At 45.2% G+C, this 26220-nt stretch overlaps 1 protein-coding gene across 7 annotated transcripts in view; it reads left to right on the top strand.

The window, feature by feature from the left end:
* The window catches only part of SECISBP2 (SECIS binding protein 2), a 37122-nt gene extending 11114 nt beyond the window's left edge, over positions 1–26008 (top strand). For 5 of the 7 annotated variants that reach the window (XM_081262540.1, XM_081262538.1, XM_081262537.1 and 2 more), the window contains 10 exons: positions 2502–2624; positions 4110–4199; positions 5454–5595; positions 14253–14419; positions 15067–15196; positions 16833–16989; positions 17747–17967; positions 23922–24076; positions 24443–24611; positions 25129–26008. In XM_081262540.1, the coding sequence (XP_081118666.1) occupies positions 2502–2624; positions 4110–4199; positions 5454–5595; positions 14253–14419; positions 15067–15196; positions 16833–16989; positions 17747–17967; positions 23922–24076; positions 24443–24611; positions 25129–25232 (1458 nt within the window). In that variant the 3' untranslated portion in view covers positions 25233–26008. The remainder of the gene's footprint in view (positions 1–2501; positions 2625–4109; positions 4200–5453; positions 5596–14252; positions 14420–15066; positions 15197–16832; positions 16990–17746; positions 17968–23921; positions 24077–24442; positions 24612–25128) is intronic. The other 2 variants (XM_081262539.1, XM_081262536.1) reach the window with 1 other exon arrangement.
* Positions 26009–26220: the final 212 nt, after the last annotated feature.

Here is a 26220-nt window from a genome sequence, read left to right as displayed (position 1 = left end):
TGCATCACCAAAGACAGAAAGCAAGATGGTGGCCAGGATCCATGGGGAAGAGGAATGAGAGTTAGTGTTTAATGGGAAAAGTTTCAGTTTTCCAAGAGGAAAAGAGCTCTGGAAGTAGTGGGAATGACGGATGTGTGCAATGCTTCTGAACTGATCACCTACACATGGTCAGAATGGCAGATACTATGTATACATATGTAACATGAATTGGAAAGTGAGAGGGATAATCTGTGCCACTGGATGATTCCCCATCCTAGTCCTAACTGTGAACATGCTTCATTCCATCCTGTATTCACTAGTCTAAGCTATTTACTTGCACCTTGAAAAAAGAATAGGATATTCATCAAGGAATTCAAATGATGATTTTTCAACATGAGAACCCACGTTTTAGACCCATACCTTAAAATGTTTGTGAACTGTTTTGAATTCTTTTTTCTTCCTTTGGTGCTGGGGATCAGACCCAGCTCCTCACAGCAAATGCTGTACCACTGAGCTTCACCCGGCCCCAGTCTAGATATTCTTAATTTTCATTGTATAGAAGCCTTTGAAGTTGAAATATGGCCTTGTCTAGTAAATGTGTAAGAAGGGCAGTCTTTTTGAGTATGAGGATGCTTTTTGATATCCAAAACTGTCTTTAGATTCTCCCACATGATGATGAGCTGTGTGTTTGTGATGCCCTTACAAGAAGGTGCGATGGAGACTGCTTACTTGTCACTGCTCTGTGTAGAGACCTTTTCTTGTATGCGTACACAGAACTTGGCTTTTGCTGGTACCTCATCCCTGTTTCTGGGTTGCTCCAGGTACTGAGCACAGCACAGCAGCCCACTGTCTACTTCTGGGCTGCAGCTTCTAGGTGGCTATGCAGGCCAGTTTTCCTACTGTGCAGTTAACCTTCTGAGTTAACAGCTCTTGTTTTATTTTTCTAGAATCTTTCTTTAAAAATATTTTCTTAGTTATAGGTATAAGAGAAGTTTATTTCAGAAAGGTTCTATAATAAAAATAAGAAAATTAACATTTCCTATAATCTTATAATCTAGATGGCTTTGCAGTTTTCTTCTGAAACTTTCTGTACTGTGAAATTTTATTACAGAAAATATAAATGTAGCACTGTAAGGATCTAGTGATGTAAAAGATCTTCTTTCTCATACCTCTTTACATTTAAATTTGGTGCCAAGGATTGGATCCAGGTCCTTGTACATGCTGATTGCTCACTCCCACTGAGCTACAGCCCAGCCTCTCTCCCACACCTCTATTCGCACCTCTTATAGAATCCCACATTAGTAATCCACAATACTTCCTGCCTCCACTTGTAAAACATTAAACAAATTGAGAGGGATTTCTCTTGTTTTGGGTTCTTCATTTTCTTTTTTTGGGGGGGGGGGAATCTACCATTGAGCTATACCCCAGCCATTTTTTTGGACAAAATACAATCACATTGTACACATTTCCCTTAAAATTTGTCTTTTTTACTTGATAAAATACTAAAAACAACTCCTCTAGGTCAGTGGAAAAGCTCATTTTCTTTCTTTATTTCATAGTACTGGGATTGAGCCCAGGGGTGCTCCACCACTGAGCTATATCCCTAGCTGTTTTTAAAATTTTATTTTGAGACCAGTTCTAACTATGTTTCCCAGGCTGGCCTTGAACTTCCCATCCTCCTGCCTCAGCCTCCCAAGTATCTGGGATTTAAGACCTGTTCCACTGTGCCCACTAAGCTGAAAAGCTCATTTTTAATAGCTGCTGGCCGTTTTACTCCTGAAGGGTGAATTCCCCCTGGGATAGAGCAGGACCCAAAATATAAGAAGTCTCTGCCTTGTGGATTATTCTGATGGAGAGAGAGGCTTGTCAGTATGTAGGCAGATGGCATGTCAGAGAGTGGGTAGTGGTCTCAAGGGAAAACTAAGCAAGGTCAGAGGACAGAGAGGGAGGGGATGGGTAGAGATGGGGTGATTTTTACCAAACTGAAGGAGGTAGATGTAGCTTCACCAGATCTGAATGTTAAGTGCAAAGGCCTTGAGGCCAGAGCACACCTGCCCTGATTGAAGATGGAGCAAGGGCTGGGGGACTGTGGGAGTCAGTTCAGCGTGTCCATGTTGGGTGAGGCTTTTGCCTGATGGAAGGGTCAGTCATGATTGTGATGCTCAGGCAGATCACAGGCCTTACTGATAGAATAGATGTCTGAATGAGCTCAGGTTGGTATTAGTAGGATTACCGATAACTTGATCTCCTCAAGATGGAAACTAGGTCATGTTCAAATCCACAGGGTTTTCAGAAAGAATTTGGCTTTACAGTTATTTTACCAGATTTTATTTCTTTCATAATTAATCTACCAAATGCTGATTCTTTTCAAAACAGGGGATAAGGATAGAATTCCTTATCAATTCGAGTACAGTTGACATGGGATTATACAACTTGATATCTTAATTTAGTTCTGATGTTTGGTATTAAAGATTCTATTGGATCCCCTAAAAACCCACAACTTTTGCATTGTTTTTGTCTAGTCCAAAGCATCACAAGGTGGTGACCTTGAACAAAATGAAGCCTCAAGGAAGAATAAGAAAAAGAAAGAAAAGTCTAAATCAAAATATGAAATCCTGACAGTTCAAGAACCACCAAGGATTGAAGTACATTTATGTTTATTATTTACTTTGTGTGATATATTAAATGGGTCTTTGTTAATAGACACATGGGGTCAACTGGTTTCCTAAGTGAACATCTTTAACATTTTCTTTAATGATCCTTTTCCTAGTGCTAAAGAGAATAGTCATCACTCATTGTCTCCACGTATTCCTTTGGGCTCGCCAGCTGTCTCATGGTGGGCACTCAGTGAACATTTGAGTGAATGGTGTAAGGAAATAGAGCTCCTTGTATCAGAATGGAACAGTTGGTGTGCCATGTCACTAATACATCCCCTCAGTTCTCTTTCTGTTGTTTTCCTTGATTATAGAATACCCACTTTTGCAGGGTCTCCTTTTCTATCCAGAAATCTTGTAAATGCTTTATTATGAAGAGATATTTGGAATATTGTAGATTTATTGTGGGCCCTGATATTATGAGAATTCCATGAGTTTCCAGAAGCGCTCATTGTTATTATAGGATAAGGGGCCAGCCTGGGTCTGGCTGTTTCTTGGGGGCTGGGTTGTCTGCCTCCTACTGCTCTACCAGACTGCAGCATCCTGGCTGCTATGCAGGCACAGGTGTCTTGCAGAAATGCTGCCCGGGTGTCCCACTTAGGGTCAAGCCCAGGACATTCCCACAAACCTTGGTTCCCAAGGCTCTGGGAACATCCATTTGAGAATAGCAGTTATGTGTTTGAAGACCACCTGCTATGGCAATGCATTTTGGTTGGACCAATGAGCAGTTCCAATTCTGCCTCATATTTCCCACATAACTATTTCAAAGGCCCCTAAAATATTGACAAAATGACCTAAGATGTTTTCAAACAATTTAAAATAGTTTCTCAGCAGGCTTGGTGCCTTTGTTTCCATGTACTAGGCTGGTTCAGCACAAATTCAAGAATACGTAAATCTGCTAAATCCAGATTTGATAGTTTCTCTAATGAAAAACATGTTCTTTTAAAGAACAGGTTCTTAGCGGGCACAGTAGTGCACACCTATAATTCCAGCGGCTCAGGAGGCTGAGGCTGCAGGATTGCAAGTTCCAAGCCAGCCTCAGCAAAAGCAAGGCACTAAGCAACTCAGTGAGACCCAGTATAAATAAAATACAAAAAATGGGGCTGGAGATGTGGCTCAGTGGTCGAGTGTCCCTGAGTTCAATCCCTGGTACCAAAAAAAAAAAAAAAAAAAAAAAGTAAAGAACAGGTTCTTAGATACTCTCATTCCAGGGTTGGGTTCAAGGTCAATTCCTTAAATTCTTGATGTTATTCTCTTTCTGGGACAGGGTTATTAGAATGTGGTCTTGAAATTTGCTCTAAAAGTTAAATAAAACAGAAGCTCTTAATATTAGTAGTTTGGGACTGTTTTGTATCACCTTTAAGAACTTTTGTGGAATCTTACTAAAGAAAAAAATATAAGCAAGGAAAAATTGCACTTGGCATATTTGCATTCTCCTGATGAATGAAGAGCTAAAGGGGTGTGTGGTTTACTTAGGATGCCGAGGAGTTTCCCAATCTGGCAGTTGCATCTGAAAGAAGAGACAGAGTAGAGTCACCGAAATTTCAATCTAAACAGCAGCCACAGGTAATTTTTAGATTGAAACCATAGTTGCTTTAGGCCTAACGTTTCTGGCTAAACTAAACTCTTGGAAAATCTCTCTAAACATCTTTGTGTACTAAGACAGGTGGTTTTGTTTTGATTTGTTACTCCTGGGGGAACTGTATCCCATGTGTTGAAACAGAATTGCTCCTAAGCTGAAATGTTTTGTCCCTTTTGTAATAAAGTCTGACGTAACTGCAGTTGCTATGAGAGAAAGGAGGAAGAAGCAAACTAATAAACTGCCTTATGAAACACTGAAGAAAAAAGAGTTGGCTTAGTTTATTCAGGAAACAGAATTCTTTGTCAAGGCAGAATGTGTGACAGAAGAAAAATAAAAGGTGCACCAAAATTTCTAAGTCAGTACAAGCCAAAGGGGAAGTGAATCTCCTCGTACCCTAGCCCCCTCCCTGCCTGTAGATTTGGGAAGGAGTTGTGACTCATTATTTAAGTGAACTTTCATACTTTGGGGCATTTAGATTTCAACACATTTATTGTTTTATCTTTTAAAGAGATTGTCTAAAAATAGTTTTACATTTATTTAAAAAAGACATTCTAACTCATGTGTTAATTTATACCCTTGTGTGAATTAACTTGGAGTTTGTGTGATGCCCTTTGCTGTCCTCTGTCCCTGGCGCCCATCTCCTTGCCTGCCTTTGTTGAATGGGGTGCTCTTTCCTGTTGGGAGCCCCCAGCCAGTAGGTTGTTGGTTCCGGTAGGAGAATAATTTGAAGGAGAGTAGGGGAGGTGCTGGAGCAAAGGACGCAGTCCCTGAGGGAGGGTCAGGGGACTTTCTTGCAGAGCTTGTTTTGCTTCTTAATGCTTTCTCAAGATACAAATCACTACCATTACAAAAATGGTATATTCTTAGAATATGTCAAATTTTGGGCATACATTTAGTATTTACTTGGTTTTTAAAAATTTTAAGACTTTTATAGCTGGGAGCAGTGATGTGTGACTGTGATCCCTGCCATTGGAAAGCTGAGGCAGGAAGGTGGCAAGTTGAAGAAGGCCTGTGCAATTTAGCAAGACCCTGTCTGCAGATAAAAGGGCTGGTGATAGAGCACAGTAGAAGAGCGCTCCCTAGGTTCAATTCCCAGGACTTCCTAAAAAATAAATAAATAAAGTGCTAGTTTCTACGTCTGTTCATTTAATCTTCAGTTACATGAGATTTTTTTTGTAAAATGAAAAGCTTGTTGTGTGAAATATAGTAGTATAACTTATGACTTTTGTACTTTCCAGAATAATTTTAAAAATAGTGGAAAGAAGAGCCAGATTCCAGTGCAGTTGGACCTGGGAGGTATGCTGGCCGCTCTGGAGAAGAAGCAGCATGCCCAGCATGCCCAGCATGCCAAGCAGTCCTCCAGACCCATTGTGTTCTCAGGTAGGAGACTTCTCACCTCTGCACAGGGTCAAGGTCTTTTTGAGATATTTATTTTTGTAAATATTTTCTCTTGTAATCAAAAGATACTTATATATAATCACAACAGTATGGTACTAGAATAAATATAGACATATACCAATGGAATATTTTGAGAATGCAAAAATAAGCCTATAGCCAATTTTTTTTTTTTTTTAAATTGGGGGTTGAACCCAGGGACACTCTACCACTGAGTTAAATCCCCAGCCCTTTTTACTTTTTATTTTGAGGCAGGTTCTCACTAAGTTGCTTAGGGCCTTACTAAGTTCCTGAGACTGGCTTTGAACTTGGATCCCCCTGCCTTAGCCTCCTGAGTTGCTGGGATTAGGCATATGCCACTGCACTTAGTGATTAATTGATTTTTTGACAAAGCTGCCAAGTCCATTAAAAAAAAACAAAGAACAGTCTCCTCAGAAATGATATTGGGACAATGGATTTCCAGGTGCTAAAGAATAGTCAAATCCATACCTCACACCATAGAAAAAAATTAACTAAAAAAAAAAAGGATCAGTAAGCTAAGTATAATAGTACTTTCTAGTGGCTTTTAGTGAAAGCCTAGAATACAACCTTAAAACATGTGGATGCAGATGAAGCTGGCCAAACTGCAGTACCTTAGGTACCAGTAGACAATGTATGTTGAAAACCAGTCTCTCTTTTGTATCCTGTGTTCTGAGGATTGCTTGCAGAGGCACTACCTGGGTACTGCAGAAAATACAGGTTCCAGGCATACCTAAGACCTACTCATTAGAACATTTGGAATGGAATCAGGCAGTAGGCATTTTAACCAGTGCACAAACGGAGTGTTTTGTCTGGTCTTTGTTTTCATTTTGCTTGTGTATTCTTGCATGCACTGTACTAGGGATTGAACCGAGGGACTCACACATGCTAGGCAAGTGCTGTATCACTGAGCTACATCCCTAACCCTTTAAAAAAAAGTTTATTTTGCTGGGTATTGTGGCACTTACCTGTAATCTCAGTGACTTGGGAGGCTGAAGCAAGAGGATCACAGGTTCAAGGCCAGCGTCAGCAACTTAGCCCTAAGTATCTTAGGGAGATCCTGTCTCAAAAAGGGCTGGAGATGTAGCTCAGTGATAAAGCGCCCCAGTACCAAAAATAAAATAAAACAATAGAAAATAAAAATTTTTAATTTTCAGATAGGGTCACTAAGTTGCCCAGGCTGGCCTTGAACTTGTGATCCTCTTGCCTTAGCCTCCTGTATAGCTGGGATTATATGTGTGCTACCCCACACCAAGCTGGTTTTCACTTTTTTATTATGGAAAATTCTAAAGCACCAAATGTAGAGGAAATATAATGTACCCTCTCACCAGGTGCCCGTTACCCAGCTCCAAAATTTAACCTTGGTCAGTCTTGTCTCATCTGTAATGCTACTTTTTTTCCTTAAATATTTTAAAGCAAATTATAGGTAGCATGTCATTTCACCATAAATACCACAATCTGCAACTCTTATTGATTTTTTTTTTTTTTTTTAACTAAGCTGTTTTGCTGTTACCCCATGTAACAATGTGGGTAAAGTCTGTGCAAATATTTCAAAATCTGAAAAACTCTGAAATTTGAAACATTTCTGGTCCCAAGCATTTTGGATAAGGGATACTCAACTTCTACATTAAAATCCATTCATTTTCTTTTCTTTTCTTTTGGTATTGGGGATTGAACCCTGGGATGCCTAGCCCTTTTCATGTTTGGAGTGAAGGACTTTGTTCGCCATTCTGACCTTGAACTTGGGATCACAGCATTTCACTTTTTCAGGAGATAGCCACAGGCTGTCCCAAGGTTTCATTCAAGGTTGACACTGATTTCTCTGAATTAAACTGCAGAGTTTGTGGGCTTGGTTCTGTCAGACTGCCCCAACTTAGAGGGCAGCCATCCTCCAGGCTGTCACCTAATTATGACTAACCAGCTGAAATTTGGGGTTCCTAAGGACTCCCTCTTCAGGTTTGATAATTTTCTACAACAGTTCACAGAACTCTGAAAATCAGTTCCCTAGCATGTTGATTTATTATACAGGATACAACTCAGGAACAGCTGGTGGGGCGAGATGTGGCACTCCCATCCCCTCTTCAGGCAGCTGTCGTGCAAGTACCTCCACATGTTCACTGCCTTGGAAACTCCCCAAAACCTGTTTTAAGGTTTTTATGGGGGTTCTATTATGTGGTCATGGATTAACTAAATCATTGGCCATCAATGATAACCTTCAGCCCTTCTCCCTTTTCCAAAAGTCCAGTTGGGACTGAAAGTTCCAACTCTTGTTACTTAATTGGTTCACTGGTAACCAGCCCCATCCTTAGGCTATTCAGGACTCCCCAGGGAACAGTAGTGACCGAACTATATTTTTACATTGTGTGCATGTACAAATATGTAACAACAGATTCCACCATTCTGTGTAATTACAGGATACCAGTAAGAAATATGGGAGGGGGAGAGCCACTAGTCATTGCATCTCTGTGGTGATTCCAAGGGTTTTAAGAGCTCTGTGCCTGGTAATGTGAGCAAAGACCAAGTGTATATTTCCTGTTATGTCACAATCTAGAATTCAGTTTGTATTTAAATTTTCTTGATTATCTCATTGATTTTAGTAATTTTATTTATATCAAGATTTCATGCATTATATGTTTGGGTAATTCTTATACCAAAACTGGAGCGTGTCACCCCCTTGGGCAATTTTTCCTTGAAATTTGCCCCTTGCAGCTCCACTTCACTTTGGTAAAGGCCAGGAAGGCTGTTACTGGGCATCGGTGTTTTCAGACCAACCCAAGTGCTTTGGTGAAAGTTGATTTTCATCTGCTGGTTACCTGTGGGCATAGGCAGCTTTTTCTCAGTAACTCTCTTTGGGCTTTTCCCATGGATTACAGTAGAAATTGCTTTAGCCTAAATGTTGTCCAGAGCAGGTGTTTTGAGTAGCCTATCTCACCCTTAGAAAAGTCTGGAAAGTGTTCTTCCACACTCTGATTCTACAGAACATATAGCTTCCTGGGGAGCTGACAGGGAAGTGTCTTGTTGAATGGTGTTCATGGTAAATCTCCCAGAGTATTTGGTGTTGAGTAGTTGAACATTGAGGAGGGGTTGTGGCCACACTTGTGACTATGGCTCCGTTGCTGGGAGTATTGAACAATCATAAGTATCGGTGGGTAGAGGGGAAAGCCAGCGATGTTCAAGATCTCCTCTGGAGCTAGGATTTTATCCTAAGTCCAAAGCTGAGATTGGTTTTATACATTCAAATATTGTTTTTTCCAGGGCCTGTTCGTGTTTTCCTGTTTTCTCATGTGTTCCTGTGTACTGACGCTGTACAACTACCATTAACAGTAGAGACACACAGTCCTCTCAAAGCAGCCCAGTAGGTCAGCTCCCAGGGGCCAGGGTCTGGAGTGGGACATGGCAGTGCCAGGTGGTCTTCTGTGTGGCAGATATGTTCTGGAGGTCATAAAGCTGTGCTAACAATGTAAGATGGAGTCAGTACATCTAATGCCTGAGAATTCCTTTTGACCAAGGTTCCATACCTCTAGAGGAGGATGAAAATAAGAAAAGGGTGGGTCTGTCTTTGAGTAAGTAGCAGCCAACTCTTTTAGAATTAAGTTGGACCTTTCAGGGGGAATTGTGCATGAAATAAGGACTTAGTAAAGAATGGGAGCCCTCAGAACAGATTTTTAAATAGTTTGTGGTGATGAGATTGTGAGTCTGGGATTTCGGTAGCATGGCAATAATAGTTTAGACCAGAGATCCCAGGGGGACCCAAATCCTAACCTGCCCATCGCCTTCTCCTTTGAGGTCTCTAATGGAAACATCCTTACAAGAAAAGTGAAAATTAGCAAAATAGAATTCAGATTCCTTTTTATTGTTAGATGAGCTAGTGCTAAGCACCACCTCCCTGTGTAGGGTGAGATCTAGAAAACACCTCACCTCGAAAGCCTTCCTGGAGTTTTATCTTTCCTGAGCCCCATTGGGCCTTCCACTTGGTTGGCCAGTTCATGGAAGGGAGGGGGTGTGCTTACCAGGGTGAGCCCCAGTAACCTAACAGACAGTTGTTAGGTCTAAGGCAAGTGACTCATAGACAGCAGATGATCAGTCCTTCTTTTTTCATCTAGTCTGCATTTTTGGGTGGTGTGGTTCATTCACTTTTAATGTAGTTACCACATTAATATGTTTTGCGGGCATTTTTTTTCATGTCATTTGTTTCTTCCCCTTTAATGTCTTTTGTGTTAAATATTTTTAGAGTGCCATTTTGATTCGTTTGTTGATTTCCTTTTTACTTTAAATTTTTTCCTATTGGTTGCTCTAGGTATATGATACGTGCTACTTTATAGATGGGAAACATTTTACTTCAGTGTATCTTCCCTTTCTCTCTCCTGTTTTGTGCTGCTACTGTTTATGGATGTTAACTGAAAGTGTTAGAAATCAAACAATAGTGTTTAATTATTACTTTATACAAGAAGTTAAGAGAAGATATGAAGGAAAATTAATCAGTTTTCTGGGATTTTGGGTCTTCTTTATTCCTCAGTGTGGTGTCCATTTTTTTCTCTGAAGGGCTCTCTTTAGTATCATACACAAATTCTACTGGCAGTAATTTTTCCCAGTCTCTTGTTTATAAATCTATTTAAAATTCATTTTTTGGAGGCTTACTTTGCTGGATATGTAGTTCTTGAATGAGAGTTTTTCTCTTTCAAGGCTTTGGATGTCATTCCACTACCTGCTGGCCTCTTGTTCCTAATGAGAAGTTAGATGTGAATGAGAAGTTTAGTCTATTATATGTGATATATTTTTCTTTTATTTCATATTTTCTTTCTGTTTTGATTTTCAACAATTTGTGACATGGGTAGGTATGGATCTCTCTCTATCCTGCCTGGGGTTTGTTGTGGTTTTTTACCTAATATATATGTATTTTTATCAAACCTTGGTAGTGCAGGGATTATTTGAAACTTTTATTTATTTATCTTGGGTCATTTTTCTCCTTGCCTCTGGTATGCCTGTTGTATTCATGTCAGCGTGTTTCATATTGCTTCACAGGTCTCTTGAGTCTCTGCCCCTTTTTTGGGGTGGGTGGGATTGAACCCAGGGGCACTTAACCATGTCCCCAGACCTTTTTTATATTTTATTTAGAGGCAGAGTCTCACTGAGTTGCTTAGTGTCTCACTAATAAGTTGCTGAGGCTGGCTTGGAATTCACAATCCTCCTGTCTTAGCCTTCTGAGCTGCTGGGATTACAGGCGTGCAGCACAGCACTCAGCTCTGTCCTTTTTTCCTTAAGACTTGTTCTGTATTTTTTTTAAATTGAATAATTTCCATTGATTTGTCTTCATTCCAGAACAGCTGGCCACAAGGTATGAGAACTGACCCCACGTATTCAAAGACCAAAGAAAGAGTGGCAGATCTAGGATTGAACAGTGCAGTTTATTGGGGAATTTACTGACAGAAGTGTGGTCCTGGGTGGCAACAAGACCAAGTGGATTCCCATCATTTGGGTCAGAAAGAGATGTGTACACATGGGTTAGGATTAACGTGATTTCCTCCAAGCTGGAATGTTCCTGGTTTATCAAAGAATGAAGCACATTTCTGGCACCTGGGTCTGGTTGTAAAGCTTCGCATATAATTCTAATGGGTGGGTTGGTTGATTTGTTTGTAGATGCTGGACAACCACGGGAAAGTCCAGTTAGGGCCTGAGTGTGGTGGCACATATCTGTAATCCCAGTAACTTGGGCTGCTGAGATAGGAGGATTGCAAGTTTGAGACCATCCTTGATAATTTAGTGAGACTCTGTCTCAAACATAAGAAAAGCTGGAGATGTAGCTCAGTGCCAAAGCACCCCAGGTTTGATCCCAGTGTCCTCACCCTGCAGAAAGAAGAGCTAACCAGGGTGTCTGGGGCTATCATGGTAGTGGCTGCATTCATGTCAACCCAAATCCTGCTGGTCTTAAATTTATTGATTTTTTTTTTTTTTTTTTTGAGGTAGTGGGGATTGAACCCAGAAGCACTCTATTACTGAGTTACATCTCTAGCTCTTTTTATTTTTTGATATGATGTCTCCAAGTTGCCCACGCTGGCCTCAAACTTGTAATCCTCCTGTCTCAGACTCCCAAGTAGCTGGAATTACAGGCTGCACTACTGCACCTGGTATCAGGTTTACTGATTTTTCTACATTGCAAATCGTGAGCTATTTTTGGTATAATTTCTTATTTTTATTTGTAGGTGGACACTATATTTGTTTATATTTTTATATGGTGCAGAGGATGGAACCCAGTGCCTCACGATTGCTAGGCAAGTGCTGTAATACTGGGCTGCAACCCCAGCCCTTGGTATAATTTCTAGTTATTGAAATCTCTGTTCAATTCTATGCTAATAGTTGCCTTAAAAGTATCCATCTGCTATCTTGGGCACTCAGATAGTTCCTCTTAATTGCTTTTTTTCCCCCCGAGTATGGGTTACAGTTTCTTGTTTCTTTGATGGTCTTAAAATTTTGTGTTGAATACTGAAGATTTTAGTTAAAATATTGTAGCAATTCTGGATTCTGGTTTATTCCCTCTAAAAGTGGGTGATGGTACTATTTTGATGGTGCTATTTTTTGTTCAAGTTTTTTGTTCTGAGGATTGAATTCAGGGGCACTTTGCCACTGAGCTATATCCCCAGCCCTTTTAATTTATTTATTTATTTTTGAGACAGTCTCACCAAGCTGCTGAAGCTGTCCTCAAACTTGCGATCATCTGAACTCAGCCTCCCTATTCACAGGGATCCTAGGTTTGCACCACCGTGCCTACCTTATTTTGCTTTTTAAGTAACTGGCCTGATCTGAATCTGCAGTCTGCTTTCCTCACAGAGTATAATTGCTGCTATCTTTGCTCAGTTACTTTTTCTTGTTTTATTTTTTGTCTGTCCGTGGATGTCACCAATGTATCTCCCCAGCAGAAATGGGTCACAGGCATCCACTTTAAGTTGTGTGTGGACTGGGGTGCATTCAGCTCTCAGGTCCATCTTTCAGGCCTTCCCCTCTCAGTTCCCCCCAGGCCTACGTACAGGCTCTATTGGCTGGAGGCATAGGTGGCTGGGACTTGCTCTTCCCCCTGCACCATGCACACTCCCTGGGGTCAGCCTAGATGTGTGGAGAACTGGTCCCTTTGGCAGAGGCTCCTCTTGGAACTCCTCTAAGTCTCCAGCTGATCTGGTCCATTGCCTACCTGTGGAGATGGCAGTCTCAAGCCAACCTTGCTGACTCCCATCCCCTGCTTGCTGTGGCCCACTGTGAATGAGCATGTTCTCCATCCAACAGGCCCTTTTGGGCAGTGACAGAGTACAGCTGCTGGTGTTCGGGGCCTTCCCACCTATGGATGAGCTGGAGAACAGGGAGAAAGCAAAGCAGCCTGGGAAGAACTCTCAGACACTGAGGCTCCTGCCTAAGGCTGTTATCTCAGGAGTGAATGCTGCTCGCTGCTTGGTTGGCCCTAAGGCTTTGGCCTCTTTCCAGAGGGCTGACCTGATGGTTTTCAGCAGTTTTGTCCAACTTCTTGACTGCTTTGGGGGAAGGGATGGTTGATGGCCTTGCTACTATGGGAACAGATTCTCCTGGGCCCACTGTGTAGAGCTCTGTGTAGAGCTGCCTGGTGGTGGTGTGTGGGGGCTGCAGAACTGGAGGGCCTGGTGGCAGGTTTTGCAGGAGCTCAGGTGAGGGGCTGAACTTGGTGGTGGCATTGGGTACCAGGTGAGCAAGCAGTGTGAGCAGGGGCCGAGCCAGACACATGTATGTTTCAGACACTGTGCAGGAATGAGGCTCTGCAGATGCAAGCAGCTGTACTGTAGCTAAGGCGAGAAGCAGCCTGGAAGGCAGGTAGAATCGTCTTGGACAACTTGTGCAAATAAAACGATTTGCACTGAAGCAGGGAATTGTGCAGGTGAGATTTTAAGGGCATACCTTATTGACAAAACACTGAATATATATACCAAAAAACATATGCTAAAATAAAAGGAGGGTGGGTAAAAGTGCATTTAGAAAAATAGTTGTTGCTGAAGCTGAACGATGGATATGTTGGGGTTCATGATTGTCTTTTTTGCTTTGGTATTGTATTTGGATATTTTCCTAATTAAAAAGTAGAGGTAGGGCGTGTGGGTGGGGTCTGGCTCAGTGGTAGAATGCAATCCTAGCACGCTCGAGGCCCTGGGTTCAATCCCTAGTACCAAAAAGCTAAAAAATAAATAGCTACAGCCAGATAGGGACACATGTGCAGAAATTAATAGCTAACTTCTACAAAGGCAGTGCCAGCTGGAGTATGATGAGGGACTGGCTCCCAGCAGCAGTGGCGAACACAGACCACCTGGAAGTATTCTGAGTCGAAAATGATGATGCACACATTATTTTGTTAGAATTTATTGAGAAGCAGCAGATTTGATTTTATGAATAAAAGGTAGGTCTTCCCAAATTAATAGTACAGTTTTGGATCCTGTCCAAAAAGTAATTTTATTTAGAATACTGCCAGTGAAAAGAATATGTAAGAAGTTGACAAAGATGAGAAAGGTTGTGAGGTTAGTCTGAAGGTGGCCTAGGAGGTTCCTTCCGATGTGTCTGAGAGCCTCGTAGGGCTGCTGAGAGGTAACTGTGAGGCACTTGTCCCCCTGTGTTTGCAGTCGGAGCTGTGCCTGTCCTCTCCAAAGATGCCTCCTCAGGGGAAAGGGGCCGCCGCTTCAATCAGGTGAAGACTCCTCACAACCCTTTGGACTCCAGTGCCCCCCTGATGAAGAAAGGGAAGCAGAGGGAGGTCCCCAAGGCTAAGAAGCCCACCTCATTGAAGAAGGTATGTAGAGGGCTTCTTTCGAAACAAGGCACTGGATTCAGTTTCACATACTCGCACTGGCTTCTTCCAGCTTGGATTCTTAGATTTGAAAGTTTATGTTACTTAAACGTGTTGCGTTGAGTTGTGTTCATGCTTCTCTAACAAATGCTCCTTCACTCTCCCAGCGTGACATGATGGAGTATGTTGAAGCAGAAATCACTCGAGCTCTCTGGAAGGAATTTTTTTTTTTTTTTTTTTAATTTTACTTTGCAATGATGTAGATGGAAAACCAGAAGGGTGGGGGGGTTACATTGTCTTCTCTCTCACCTTCTGCTTTCACCGCCACCATGACTTGTCCAATGTTCACAGCTGTGACTTGAACGCTTGTGTGTAGGCCTTCGACTAGGAGGGTGGTGCAGGGCCCTGTGGTGTGTCCTGGTCTCTGTTCTCATGCACGTTGAGGTGACTGCTCAGAATTGTCTTCAGAGCCCTGTGGGGAGGGGCGCTGCTCCCACAGCAGGGGAGGGGAGGACTGGGGAGCAGGGTCCCCCAACTTCAGACGCCTGACTGGGCACATTCAACAAGATGAACTTGGAGTTGATGTTGCAGAAGAGTTCTCTTTTAGGTACACATATTTAGATGCTTTAATCCTTCATTTGATTTTTAAGATTATTTTGAAAGAACGGGAAGAGAGAAAGCAGCAGCGACTCCAAGAAAATGCAGCTGCTGCCGGGGATGATACACCAGATGCAGAGAGTGGTGCTGACGACCAGGCCCCTGACCAGGCCGACCCCACAGGTACCGATTTCTGTGTGTTTGTGCCTAAAAGAACCCTTCAATTGGGAGCAGCCATGAGAACAGAACCGTGTGCAGGTCCATGTGGATCCTCGGGGATTCAGAAGTTTTCAAGTTCCCAGCTTTTCATTGAGAGTGAGCCCTACGGATAGGAATGGCATCCAAGGCCTCTGGTTCTGCATCTGTGAGGGGCAGAAGTGATGAGTACCCCCTTCCCTAAGTGTGACCTGTGTGACACTGGGTGTTCCTTTAACTCAAAGTGTTCATGAGAATGTATAACACTGACCGCATCATTGCTTACCAACAGTGTTTGAGACATGGACCCATAAAAAATGTGTGCATTTCAAAGTAAATTTTTATTCAGTTACACATTTAGAAAAGTACAGAGCACAAATGTATAGCTCGAGGACTTTTCAGAATGAACACAGCACCCAGGTGACAAAACGGAACAGAGCCCAGTGACGACTCACCCCAGGCCCTCAGGTGAGAGGTCTCCTCAAAAGCTTGCTGTCCTAATAGCAGAACCAGCAGCAAGATATGATGGAGCTTTGAACTTGACGCTGGTGGAGCTGCCCGGCATGTTCTGCTCTCCTATGCCTCCTGTCAGTGATGTTTTGTGACAGGGAGCTGCTATTCATTATTATCATTATCATATATTCAGTTGAATGAACGGGCCACTGAGGCACTGAGGAGGCACTGAGCAGGGGCCCTGAGGCAGGTTCTTTCCCGGCTCAGAAGGAAGGTCGTTGTGGACCACTGGGAGAACTGTTGGGATAATAGGAGCTCTCGCTTCACTTCTGTGGATGTTTCCAGGAGCCGGACTGCTCCCACTGCTCCTGCCACACAGTGTTCCAGGTCCTGCGAGTTACACCCTCACAGGAGATCTGTGAGTGCTCCTGTCCTTGACAGCCATAGGCATTTCTTCCTGGGCTTGCCACCCCAGAGGGTGCGTTGTGTGTTCTTGAATTCCTTTCCTGAGATCTGTCACCTTACTTGCAGTCAGTCTGGGTGTTTATGTAAGTAACTAGTTGGGGACAGTGAGTTGTTTTTGAACCACCCTGCTAAGGGCCTCCCGTGTTTTGTTTATGGTGCTGGGGATGGAACCTCATCCTGGCTCAGGCCAGGCAGGCACAGTCCCCCTGAGCCTTGTCCCATCCTGAGGTACTCATACTGCAGATGTTTGAATTCAGCTCTTGGGATTGTTTGAGAAAGGAATGGCCTCGGGCAGTTAAACTTCATAAACTTAGAACTGTAACCCTGGTTTTAAGACTTCCTGATACAGATTGTTCCAGTTGGATTCCAAAATTAAAAGATAAATTTGGGTAATGAATTGCATACTTATTGATTATTAAAATAGTAACTTTTCTGTATAGATTGTCTCAGTGAAAACGCGGGAGCAGGTGGGAGGAGGCACCCGTCCTGGGAAGACAGACAGCCGTCCTGCCTCCACTGCTTTCTGCTGTTCCGGAGGCTGCGCCAGCTGCCCTCTCTGCACTGCTTCACAGTATTGGGGGTGGCCACTGTGTGTGAGCACCAGTTGCGTCTGGGGGACCATCTGGGCTGGCATCATCTGCACACAGGCCTCTCTGTGTGCACAGGGCCCCATAGAAGTGAGACAGTGACTTTTTCCTCCATGAAGGTCCAGAGGATATGGAAGAATCGGTCTCCTCCAGTCCTGCAGTTGAGGGCAAGTCAGAAGAGGGCCTTGACACAGAGCTCCAGAGGGACATGGACGCCTGCCCGCCTGCCTCTGACCTTGCCGCTGTCCCCAAGATCCACAGCCGGAGATTCAGGGAGTGAGTGAGCCCCGGCCCACTGAGGCCCGAGGAGAGGGGGCCTTGGGTTTCTCCTACCCTTCCTGTGCTCAGCACCGTAAATCTGTGTGGTTGGGCCACACTGTGCTTCAGTCTTCGTGGTTGAAAGTGGCCAGGTACCTAGGTGTTTGGGAATGGCCTAATCCTCGAATTTGTGATTCCTGTTCTTTTGTCAGTATTGTCAGTGTGCACAGTTAAACAGCCCATTGGGCTGTTTCTTTCTATACCTCTAAAGTATGTTGTGAGCTACTGCTTTGCTTTGTCAGCTTCCTTTGTCAGCTTTCCTGCTGGCAGTAATGGAGGAGGTGCCTTGGTCCTGGTTTGAGGTGGGGGGTGGGGAATGAGGTGGCCATGATGGTGTTTGGATTCCCTTTCATGGTTGAGTTTCTCCATATAGTTTCTCAGGAGGCAGAATATTTGCAACTTGTTTGCTTGATCTTACTTCTTTTCCAGATTGGTCAGTCCAGGTGGGGGGATAGCTAAGAGGGGGACCTATGGAAGCTGTGGTGGAGGGCGGGACCCAGAGGTGTTTTGTTCCTTGTAGTTGGAAGTGGGGGAGGTGCCTCACTCTTTCCATGAAATACGTCTTCCAGAATCCCATGGTTATCACCAGTGTTGTTGTTACACTGGGATTCCTGTCTTGGGCTGTCTTTTTCTCCTCTCCCTGGGGTTGAACAGTCTGAGGGCCGCAGTTTTGGAGCCAGTGGGCCAAGTTCATGGTGTCCTGTGTCCCTTTCAGTTACTGTAGCCAGATGCTCAGTAAAGAAGTGGACGCTTGTGTCACAGACCTACTAAAGGAGCTGGTCCGCTTTCAAGACCGCATGTACCAGAAGGATCCAGTCAAGGCTAAGACCAAACGCCGGCTCGTGTTGGGGCTGAGGGAGGTTCTCAAACACCTAAAGCTCAGGAAGTTGAAATGCATCATCATTTCTCCCAACTGCGAGAAGATCCAGTCGAAAGGTAAGGGCCTCCTATTGTCCTCCAGGGCTGGGAGTCTGCTGTAGCGCCCGGTACGCTGGCCTTTGCAGTCATCTGTGCGCCTCACCTGGTTGTGGACCAAGTTGTACTCCTGCAGGCCTTGGCAGCTCATTCTTGTCTTTGTTTTTCAGGTGAGTGATTTTCTCACTAAGTACCCACAGTGTGAGGCAGCGGGTCTTGTAGTCCTGTATGTGGGCTTCCAGCTGTCTAAGTTGGGCCTCTCTGGCAGCAGGAAAAGATGATGTTCCTCTATGATGCAGGCTGCTCCTGTGGAGCTGGAGAGGGATGCTGGTCTCGCCCAGAGATGTTTTGCCTGGCAGCCTGTGGAGGGCTTTCACCGGCCCATATCAGGACGTTCAGTGTGTGAGCAGATCGTCTGCTCACTCATTATTGCTATGGGTTTGTCTAATTGCCACTTGACCTAGGCTGGAGGGTGTGTTTTGCTGGTCAGATATTGTATGTGAGGTGACACTGAACTCCAGTGTGTGAAGTCTGATGTTAGCCTGGTGCTTGTGCCATTGTGGCCCCCAGAGAACTTGCCGGTCCTTGCATTTAATAATAGAAGAACTGGCACTGGACTAGGGTGTAATTGAGCAGTAGAGCATTTGCATAGCATGTGCAAAGCCCTGAGTTCGATTGCCAGACCTGCAAAAAAGAAGGAAAACTGGTGGGTGCAGGGCGCCACCGCTAACACTCCCCTTCTCCATCACATAAGGGCTGGGGAGAAAGAAGGACCATCTTTGAACACAGAAGCTCTTCCTGGCCTTAGTCCTTTCCCCTGCCATGTAAGCGTCAACTTGGGCCAGTCTAGATCCTGGAGCTCAGCCCTGATCATCTTCCCATAATGTTTCATATCTGAAGCCTGGAGGTGTCCTGGCATGTCTGAGGCCCCCAGAGTGGCAGGAGCAGCAGCTGAACCTCCTCATCCTCATGCCCAATTAGCAGCTTCTTGTTCTTGGCTTGGTTTAGGTCCTGTGTCACTGCTGAGCAGAATATGACAGGACTTCAGTGACCTGTCATCTGGCTATGCCTTTCCAGATCTTTGGAGGGGTGAGCCCACATGTTTTTGTTCTTTTGTCACCATTATCAGTGTGCACAGTTTAAAAGGTGGTCTGATCACAGTGGTTGGTTTAAGGAGAAGGCAGCTGTGGGCGTCTTTCCTAGACACTCTTTGGCCAAATTTTGGGCTGTTTCATACCTCTAAAGTGTCTTGTGAGCTACTGCTTTACTTTGTCAGCTTCCTAACAGAGGAAAGGCCTGTACTCTCATCCCCTAGCATCCTAATACATAGTGTGGCTTCTTCCTGTTACTTTGGGGTCCTTGCTTAATTTTACACATACTTAACATTAAGCAGAGCCACTGCCTCAGTGGGCCTCAGCTGCCTCACGGCCGTGGGCTTCTCAGGGAGTTCGATGCACCGGGTGGTCTGCTTTCCCAACTGCTGAAAGAGTACTTGTTTCAGCTCTCTATGCCAACCAGTCAGCTGTCACCTGGGCAGGTGATGCCCTTTGTTTCCACCCTGCTCCTATTGGGATACCTTCTTTACAGAATCTTATTGCCACCCCTTTTTGGGGTACACTCTTGTTTGACTGGACACATCCTTTGGTGATCAATGAGGAAAGGGTGCATGGGAGGCACGTGTTGGAGATCCTGCTGGAAATCCAGAATCTGTTTTCTTTCTTGTTGTCATCATTGTTTTTAAGGTTCTTGGGATCAAATCAGGGCCTCATGCTTGCTAGCACTGGGCTACACACCAGCCCCCAGAATCTGGTTCTTAGTCCTTTGTCTGTAGTCTTTTTCTGTTTCCCTTCCCTCTGGGGTTCTAGGATTCAGGGCAGTTGGCACCCAGCACCCTTGGCTCTGCCATGGTGGAGTTTTTCCTCTGAGTCCTCTCCTCACTTGCTCAGCTCCTCTTGGAGCTGTCCATCTAGCCTCCTGAACTGGCCTCTGTCCTTTGTTCTCTACCTCTTTTCATCTCATTCTTTCGTTATTTTCTATGAGGATTCTTCAACTATCTTTTCTAAACTTCCTGCAGATTTTTTCGTTTCTCGGGGTTGTTTTTGTCCCCTGAGACTCCTTTTTGTTTCTGCAGTGCTGTAGCCTCACAGTTGACCTGAGGGTTGCAGTGATGCCAGGTTCGTGCCTGTGTGGATCTGCGATTCCTCCACGTTCTTTGCTTTTTTGAGTCTCATGATGAGGTTTTCCATAGCTGTCTGCTGGCCCCTGGTCATCTGTCTGAAAGGAGTCTAAGTTAGACTCCTTTAGAGTCACCCAGGAGGCTGGCAACATACAGACTCAGTTTCTGTCTGAGCAAGGAGCTGGGGCTTTGGGGAGCTCCTGTGCCGCCGCCGCTGCCCCGAAGAGCCCATTTGAAGAACCTCTGCTCCGGGTTGGGTGGCTGTCCTGTTGGAAGTGCTTTGGGATAGCTTCGTCTCCCTGTTGAGCTGATGGCAGGACTCTAGGCTTGCCCCCTGTGAGCCAGTACTCACGCCCACCAGCAGAGGTGTGTGGCCCTGGGGACCTGCAGGCATGGCCTTCCCTCACCAGAGGCTGCCCTTAAGGGTCCGGACACCCACTCGCCTCCTTCCCAGGATCAGCTTGCCCTGCCTAGTGCCTCTCTCTTGTGTGTGTTGCCCTTTGCTGAGCTTTGGGAGACCCTGGGGTCCAAGACTGTGGCTGCAGTCAGCTAGCTCAGTTGTCTTTTGCATTTTAGCTTTCAGAACTTGCTGCTCTTGTCTTTCAGAGATCTTGTGGATTTGTGTCTTTAAAAAGGTGGCTGTTTCTGACCTGGGTCCACAGTCCACTGCCTTCCTGGAAGCATTTCCTCTTCTCTGATGGGAGGCTGGGTTTTTATTTGTCATGTTGAGGATTTGTTATACAGTTGAACTGTATTTGTCCAATCATTAGTTTCTGGATTTTTCTGCTTTGCAGCATGAAGAACATGGTTGTATATCTTATAAACTTGCTAGTTGGTTAAGATATCATTTTAAAGGTAAGAATTAATAGTATTAACTTGAACTATGTTACAGTGCACTGTAATTGCTCATTAGACATTTTACCTAATAATTCTAAACGTAAGTGGAAGTTTATCAGGGTGGATTGTTATGGTTGCTTCCCTGTGCTCTCTAGTGGGACCTCAGCCAGTTAGCCTTGGGGTGACCATGCTTTCATCTCTTATACATAACCGTGGCTTGGAGGTTGAGCAGATAGTCTGGACTTAGCTGCTTATGTTGGATCCTGAGGACCACTCCAGGCTCAGTGGTCATGGGGCGCACCCCCATGTGCGGTCCTGCTCGTGGCTGTTATTTATTCGTGGCAGAGGCTGCAGAGCAGTGGCAGTGTGGGAAAAGACAAGAGGTGGTGGTGGGGAGAATGGGGCAGGCAGTGAGCTTTGACAGCGTGTGAACTGCTATCTACCAGAGAAGCCTGTACAGACACAGTGCCCAGCCACGCAGGTACCCTGTGCCTGGCATATTCTGAAGTTCCACATTGCAGAAGCAGGGTGCAGCAGGTGTGGAGCTGAACGCACACATAGAGGAGCAGGTTGCTTCAGCTAAGGGTGGGGACGGCCCTCCCAAAAGCCAAGTTCACACTCCAGCTAGGGCCACCCCGACAGGCAGGCCTTTAGAGGATCAGGCTGCAGTGTTAAGTCTCTTCTATACGCTGCTCAAATGCCATTGGTGACTCCCAAGGGCTGGCCAGACACTGGATAGAGGGAGACCCTCCACTGAGGGGCACATGTCTGGCATGAAGGAGACTTGTCTGTCTCCCTGATAAGTTGAGAAGATCCTCATTGTGGTGTTTCTCAGGAACACAGCCCTCACCCTATCTCTGCCGTCTCCCTCTTGACCCAGCCCAACCAGAACTGGTATGCTTCCTCCTCGCACTCTCTCTGTTCTTCAGGTGCATCTAGGATGGGTGGAGTTCATAAGGGTGGGCCATGGGGCTTCACAGTGAATTCAAGTCCAGCCCAATGCAGAGGTGAGATGTGTCTTTGAGAAGTGCCTCTTAAAAATGAGATAAGCAGGGGCTGGGGTTGTGGCTCAGTGGTAGAGCAATTGCCTAGCACTGGTGACGCCCTGGGTTCGATCCTCAACACCACATAAAAATAAGTAATTAAATAAAGGTTGAATTCATTAAAAAATTAAAAAAGAAAAGAAAAAAAATGAGATAATATCTAGTTAGATTGCAGGTGAAACTCTCACAGGTGTAAATAATTGTGGTAGACCTTTGTCATTTCTAAGAGTTGGGAAGATTGTGTATCTTGTAGGTTCAATACTTGTCATAAAGGGCAGTGCAACTCTAAAGTGCATGTCCTGCTACATTCCAGGGGCCACTGCCACCCTCCCACAGCAGCCTGTGTGCTTCCTTTCACCGAACCACACCAGTCTCAAGGAGGAGTTTTTATTAGCATCTTTCTTAAGAGGGATGGTCAGCATTTTGTCACTTAAAAAGGAGGCATTTCTGTGAATTATTAGTTCATATTCTTTGCCCTTTTGTCTTTGGAGAGTTCTTCTTTTTACTCATTTCCTTTTTTCTTGGATGAAGGTGGTACCAGGGATTTAACTCAGGAGCACTCAGCCACTGAGCCACATCCCCAGCATTCAGCCCTATTGTGTATTTTATTTAGAGACAGAGTCTCACTGAGCTTAGCGCCTTGCTGTTGCTGAGGATGGCTTTGAACTTGTGATCCTCTTGTCTCAGCCTTCTGAGCTGTTGGGATTACAGGCGTGCACTGCCACACCTGGCCTCATTTCCTCTTTTTTAATATATGCTTTTTTATGACCAAGTAGAGTTGCTATAGACATTGATATTTTAAATTTTTTGATTTTTTGCACCTAAGTTTTATTTCATTTCTCAGCCTTTTCGTTTGTTTTTTTCCCCCTTCAGGGATTTCATGTTTAGGTAGACTATATTTCAGTCTAAGATGAGTCTTAACTGGATCTTTCCAGGAGCCTACCCAGTTGCCCCAGGATCTTGTCCCCACTGATGGTGAATGCCGTTCCTCGCATACTCAGTTTTCATCTGTTAGGTGATTTCTGCACCCTTTATTCTGTCCATGAGCATCTCCTCATTTATGTTTTTGGAGCTTTGTAGCAAGCCTGGAACCTGGTGATACCAACCTCACATTTTCCCATATTATTTTTCTTCATTTTTAATTTATTGGGAAAATTCCATTTGTAGTAAGTCATTCTCTTTTAAAGTTTTTGCTTAATGTAGAGTTGACATTTTATCATCTTAGATCATCTTACCTAGCATCGATGCCTTTTAGTTTGGCTACACTGTTTACTTAGCATTATTATTCTGTAATCTTTCATGTTCACTGATAATTAAATTATTACTGATATAAGAGAAAGGAGTCATTTGTTCCATCGTACATTCTAACCAGCTGCTACTGGAGCAGAGAGAGAGGTGTGCTACTTCCCTTGTGCTGGGAGTGCTTCTCAGGGGCCGTCAGATGCAGGTGGCCAGGTGCATCGCCTACATGCATCATGCAGTGCTCCTTCCACCTCTCTGCCTCACTTGGAAGTGTGCCCAGGTGGTAGGGGCAGTGAGGCAGTGAGCCCTCAGGTGCCAGATCCTGGGTCTGACCAGAGGTGTTCCCTGGGTTAAGGAACTTCTCTTTTCTGGTTATCCATCTGCAAACAAGGGTTCAGCAAGCGGAGGACAATGCAGAGCTAACACATGTGAGCAACTTCGTAGTGGCCTGGCATGAAATACGTAGTAATATTAGCTAATACTCACTTTTCCCCTTGAGCACAGTACCAGCTGTGTATTATCATGTCACAGAGGCGATTCTTGGAGAACTGATTCTTCCTCTCCGTGGAATTTAGCAAGGAACACTGACCTGAGTAAAGTCAGGTGGGGTGTGTTTCTCTCTGTAGACTCAGTATTAACCCCATGCTGCATGTGATATGTCCTTGTCCTCTCACCAGGTGGGCTGGATGACACTCTGCACACCATTATTGATTACGCCTGCGAGCAGAACATCCCCTTTGTGTTTGCTCTCAACCGCAAGGCTCTAGGGCGCAGTTTGAACAAAGCAGTTCCTGTCAGCGTTGTGGGGATCTTCAGCTATGATGGGGCCCAGGTGAGAAGGTGCTCAAGTCTCATTGGTCCCTGCCCATGGGGGGAAGTTGGGGAAGAGTAGACCACGTACCTGCCTGCAGGATAGTCCTGAACCCCTGGAAGGTTGGCACTGAGAAGCCACCACTGAGGCAGAACCTTCTCAGTGGAGCAGTGGTCTCTGGCTCAAGGCTTACTGCCAACATAGAGGCCCCCACACAGGCCTGCGAAGTCAGCCTGGCCCATTCTTCAAGCAGAATCCTAACCACCCACAGGCACAGAGGCCACGCTGCCCATGTTGCCCCTGCTCCCCTGTGGAGGGTGCTGTAAGTGTGCAGGGCAGCTCTGGGCATCCAGTGGACATCACCTGTGTGCTTTCACTTTGCTCAAGGACCAGTTCCATAAGATGGTTGAGCTGACGATGGCAGCCCGGCAGGCTTATAAGACCATGCTAGAAAACGTGCAGCAGGAGCTGTCCGGAGAGCCCAGGCCTCAGACTCCTCCCAGCACCCCCAGTCAGGGCCCCTCCGCCACCACTGGAGAAGAAGAACCGCACTACAGTGAGTGCTCGGGGATGGTCTGGTGTCGGGGTGAGTGTCCTGGAAGTTGCTCGTCAACTTTAATCAGGGTCCTTAGGAGAGCAGCTTGCTACCAGTGCTACAAGACCGGCTTCAGTGGGGTGTGGAAGGCCCGCCCAAGACCCACAGCAGTAGGGCCAGTGGTCCAGGCGATTGCCTGTGGGATGTCAATTATCCGACTTTGGGAGTTGTTTCAGACAGGCTTCAACAGAGGGGGCCTTAAGGGAACGTCTTCTTTCCACCTTGGGAGGCAGGGTTTCTCCAGGTCATTAGTCACTGAGGTGTGCTCCCACAGGGTGTGATTGGTGCCATGCCTTGTTGGGGTACTGGGCCCAGCAGGAGGGGAGGAGCCAGGTGGAGCCTGCTGGAGACTCACCTGAACAGAGCGAGCGCTGTGCTGGCAGCGTCTGTCACTTGCTCCACCACGCTGATGGTTTCTGATGGAGGAACTCGGTGGCCTGTCGTGTCTGCCCCTCACTTGCGCTGTTTCCTGTTTTAGTTGGCACCTGGAGGAAGCATCTGGAAGCAAACGGTCAACATGCGTCGGAAGTAGAAGACTCTCTGGAGGCTGCGACCTCTCAGATGATGAACTTGAGTTTATGAGAGAAGAGCTCTTCCTCGTGTGTCTTTGTGTTGGGGCAAGGAGGGAGGAGGCTTCAAAAGACTTTGGGGCTTCTTCGTCTCAGTTTTTACTGACCCAATGTGTTTTGTATGACTGTTGAATTTGGAAATCAACCGGCATGAAAGTGCATGTGAACTGTGGTTATAGGCCCTCAAAGCAGTGAATCCCATCAAATGGATGCAGAAAGCGTGTCTGAAAGCTTGGTGAGGCAGCTCTGCCTTTCTGAGCATACTGTGGACCTGGAATGTACTGGAAATGGGGTACTTGAGTACTGGGGCTCCAGGGAAATTTTGCATTGCAGCGTAACTGAGCCGTAACAGAGCTGAGTGGGTCTGCAGCAAGCAGCGGTGGTGCTCTTGCCTGCAGGGGCCCATGGTGAGGTGGCTGGGGGGAGGTGCCAGTCCCTTCACAGGGTCACTGACATAGGAGCAACAGGGCACTGGGGAGGGCCCTTTCTCAGGGGACGTAGCTCTTCACCTTAACCATAGAGAGGGTTTGCTAAAATGAGCCTCAGAAGGAAAATTGGTTTTCTAACCTGTGACGTTTTTAACCTGGATTATTCCTTTAGTCTTTATTTTCCAGAGAAGCAATGTACATTGAAATTCCTAGTTTCATTTTAATAATCTGCAAATCTTTCTTAAGTAAACATTTTCTGAATGTGGTTTCTGTCATAGAGGCCAGGGAACAGAGCTTACTTTCATATTTTCCCTGTAAGTAAGAGGGCATATTTATTTTGAATAAAGAGTGATTATTTAATCTTGAATCAGATTCTGGTGACCTCGGGCTCAACAGTGGACTCAGGCTTCCTGACCCTTCCTCCATCCTGATTTGTCCTTCTTGGACACTGGCCTTTGACTGACAGGACCAAGCAGGGGGAGCCCGGCGGCCCCTGGCTTAGAAGTAGTGACTGCTGAAGTCTCATTCCTGCTCACGCCTGCAGGGCGAGGTCCTACTCAGCCCCACTCCTCC

The sequence above is a fragment of the Spermophilus citellus genome (genome assembly GCF_964194105.1).
Source record: "Spermophilus citellus genome assembly, chromosome: 12".
Lineage (NCBI taxonomy): Eukaryota > Metazoa > Chordata > Mammalia > Rodentia > Sciuridae > Spermophilus > Spermophilus citellus.
The sequence above is the reverse complement of the archived record's forward strand: the minus strand, read 5'-3'. Positions and strand labels throughout refer to the sequence as shown.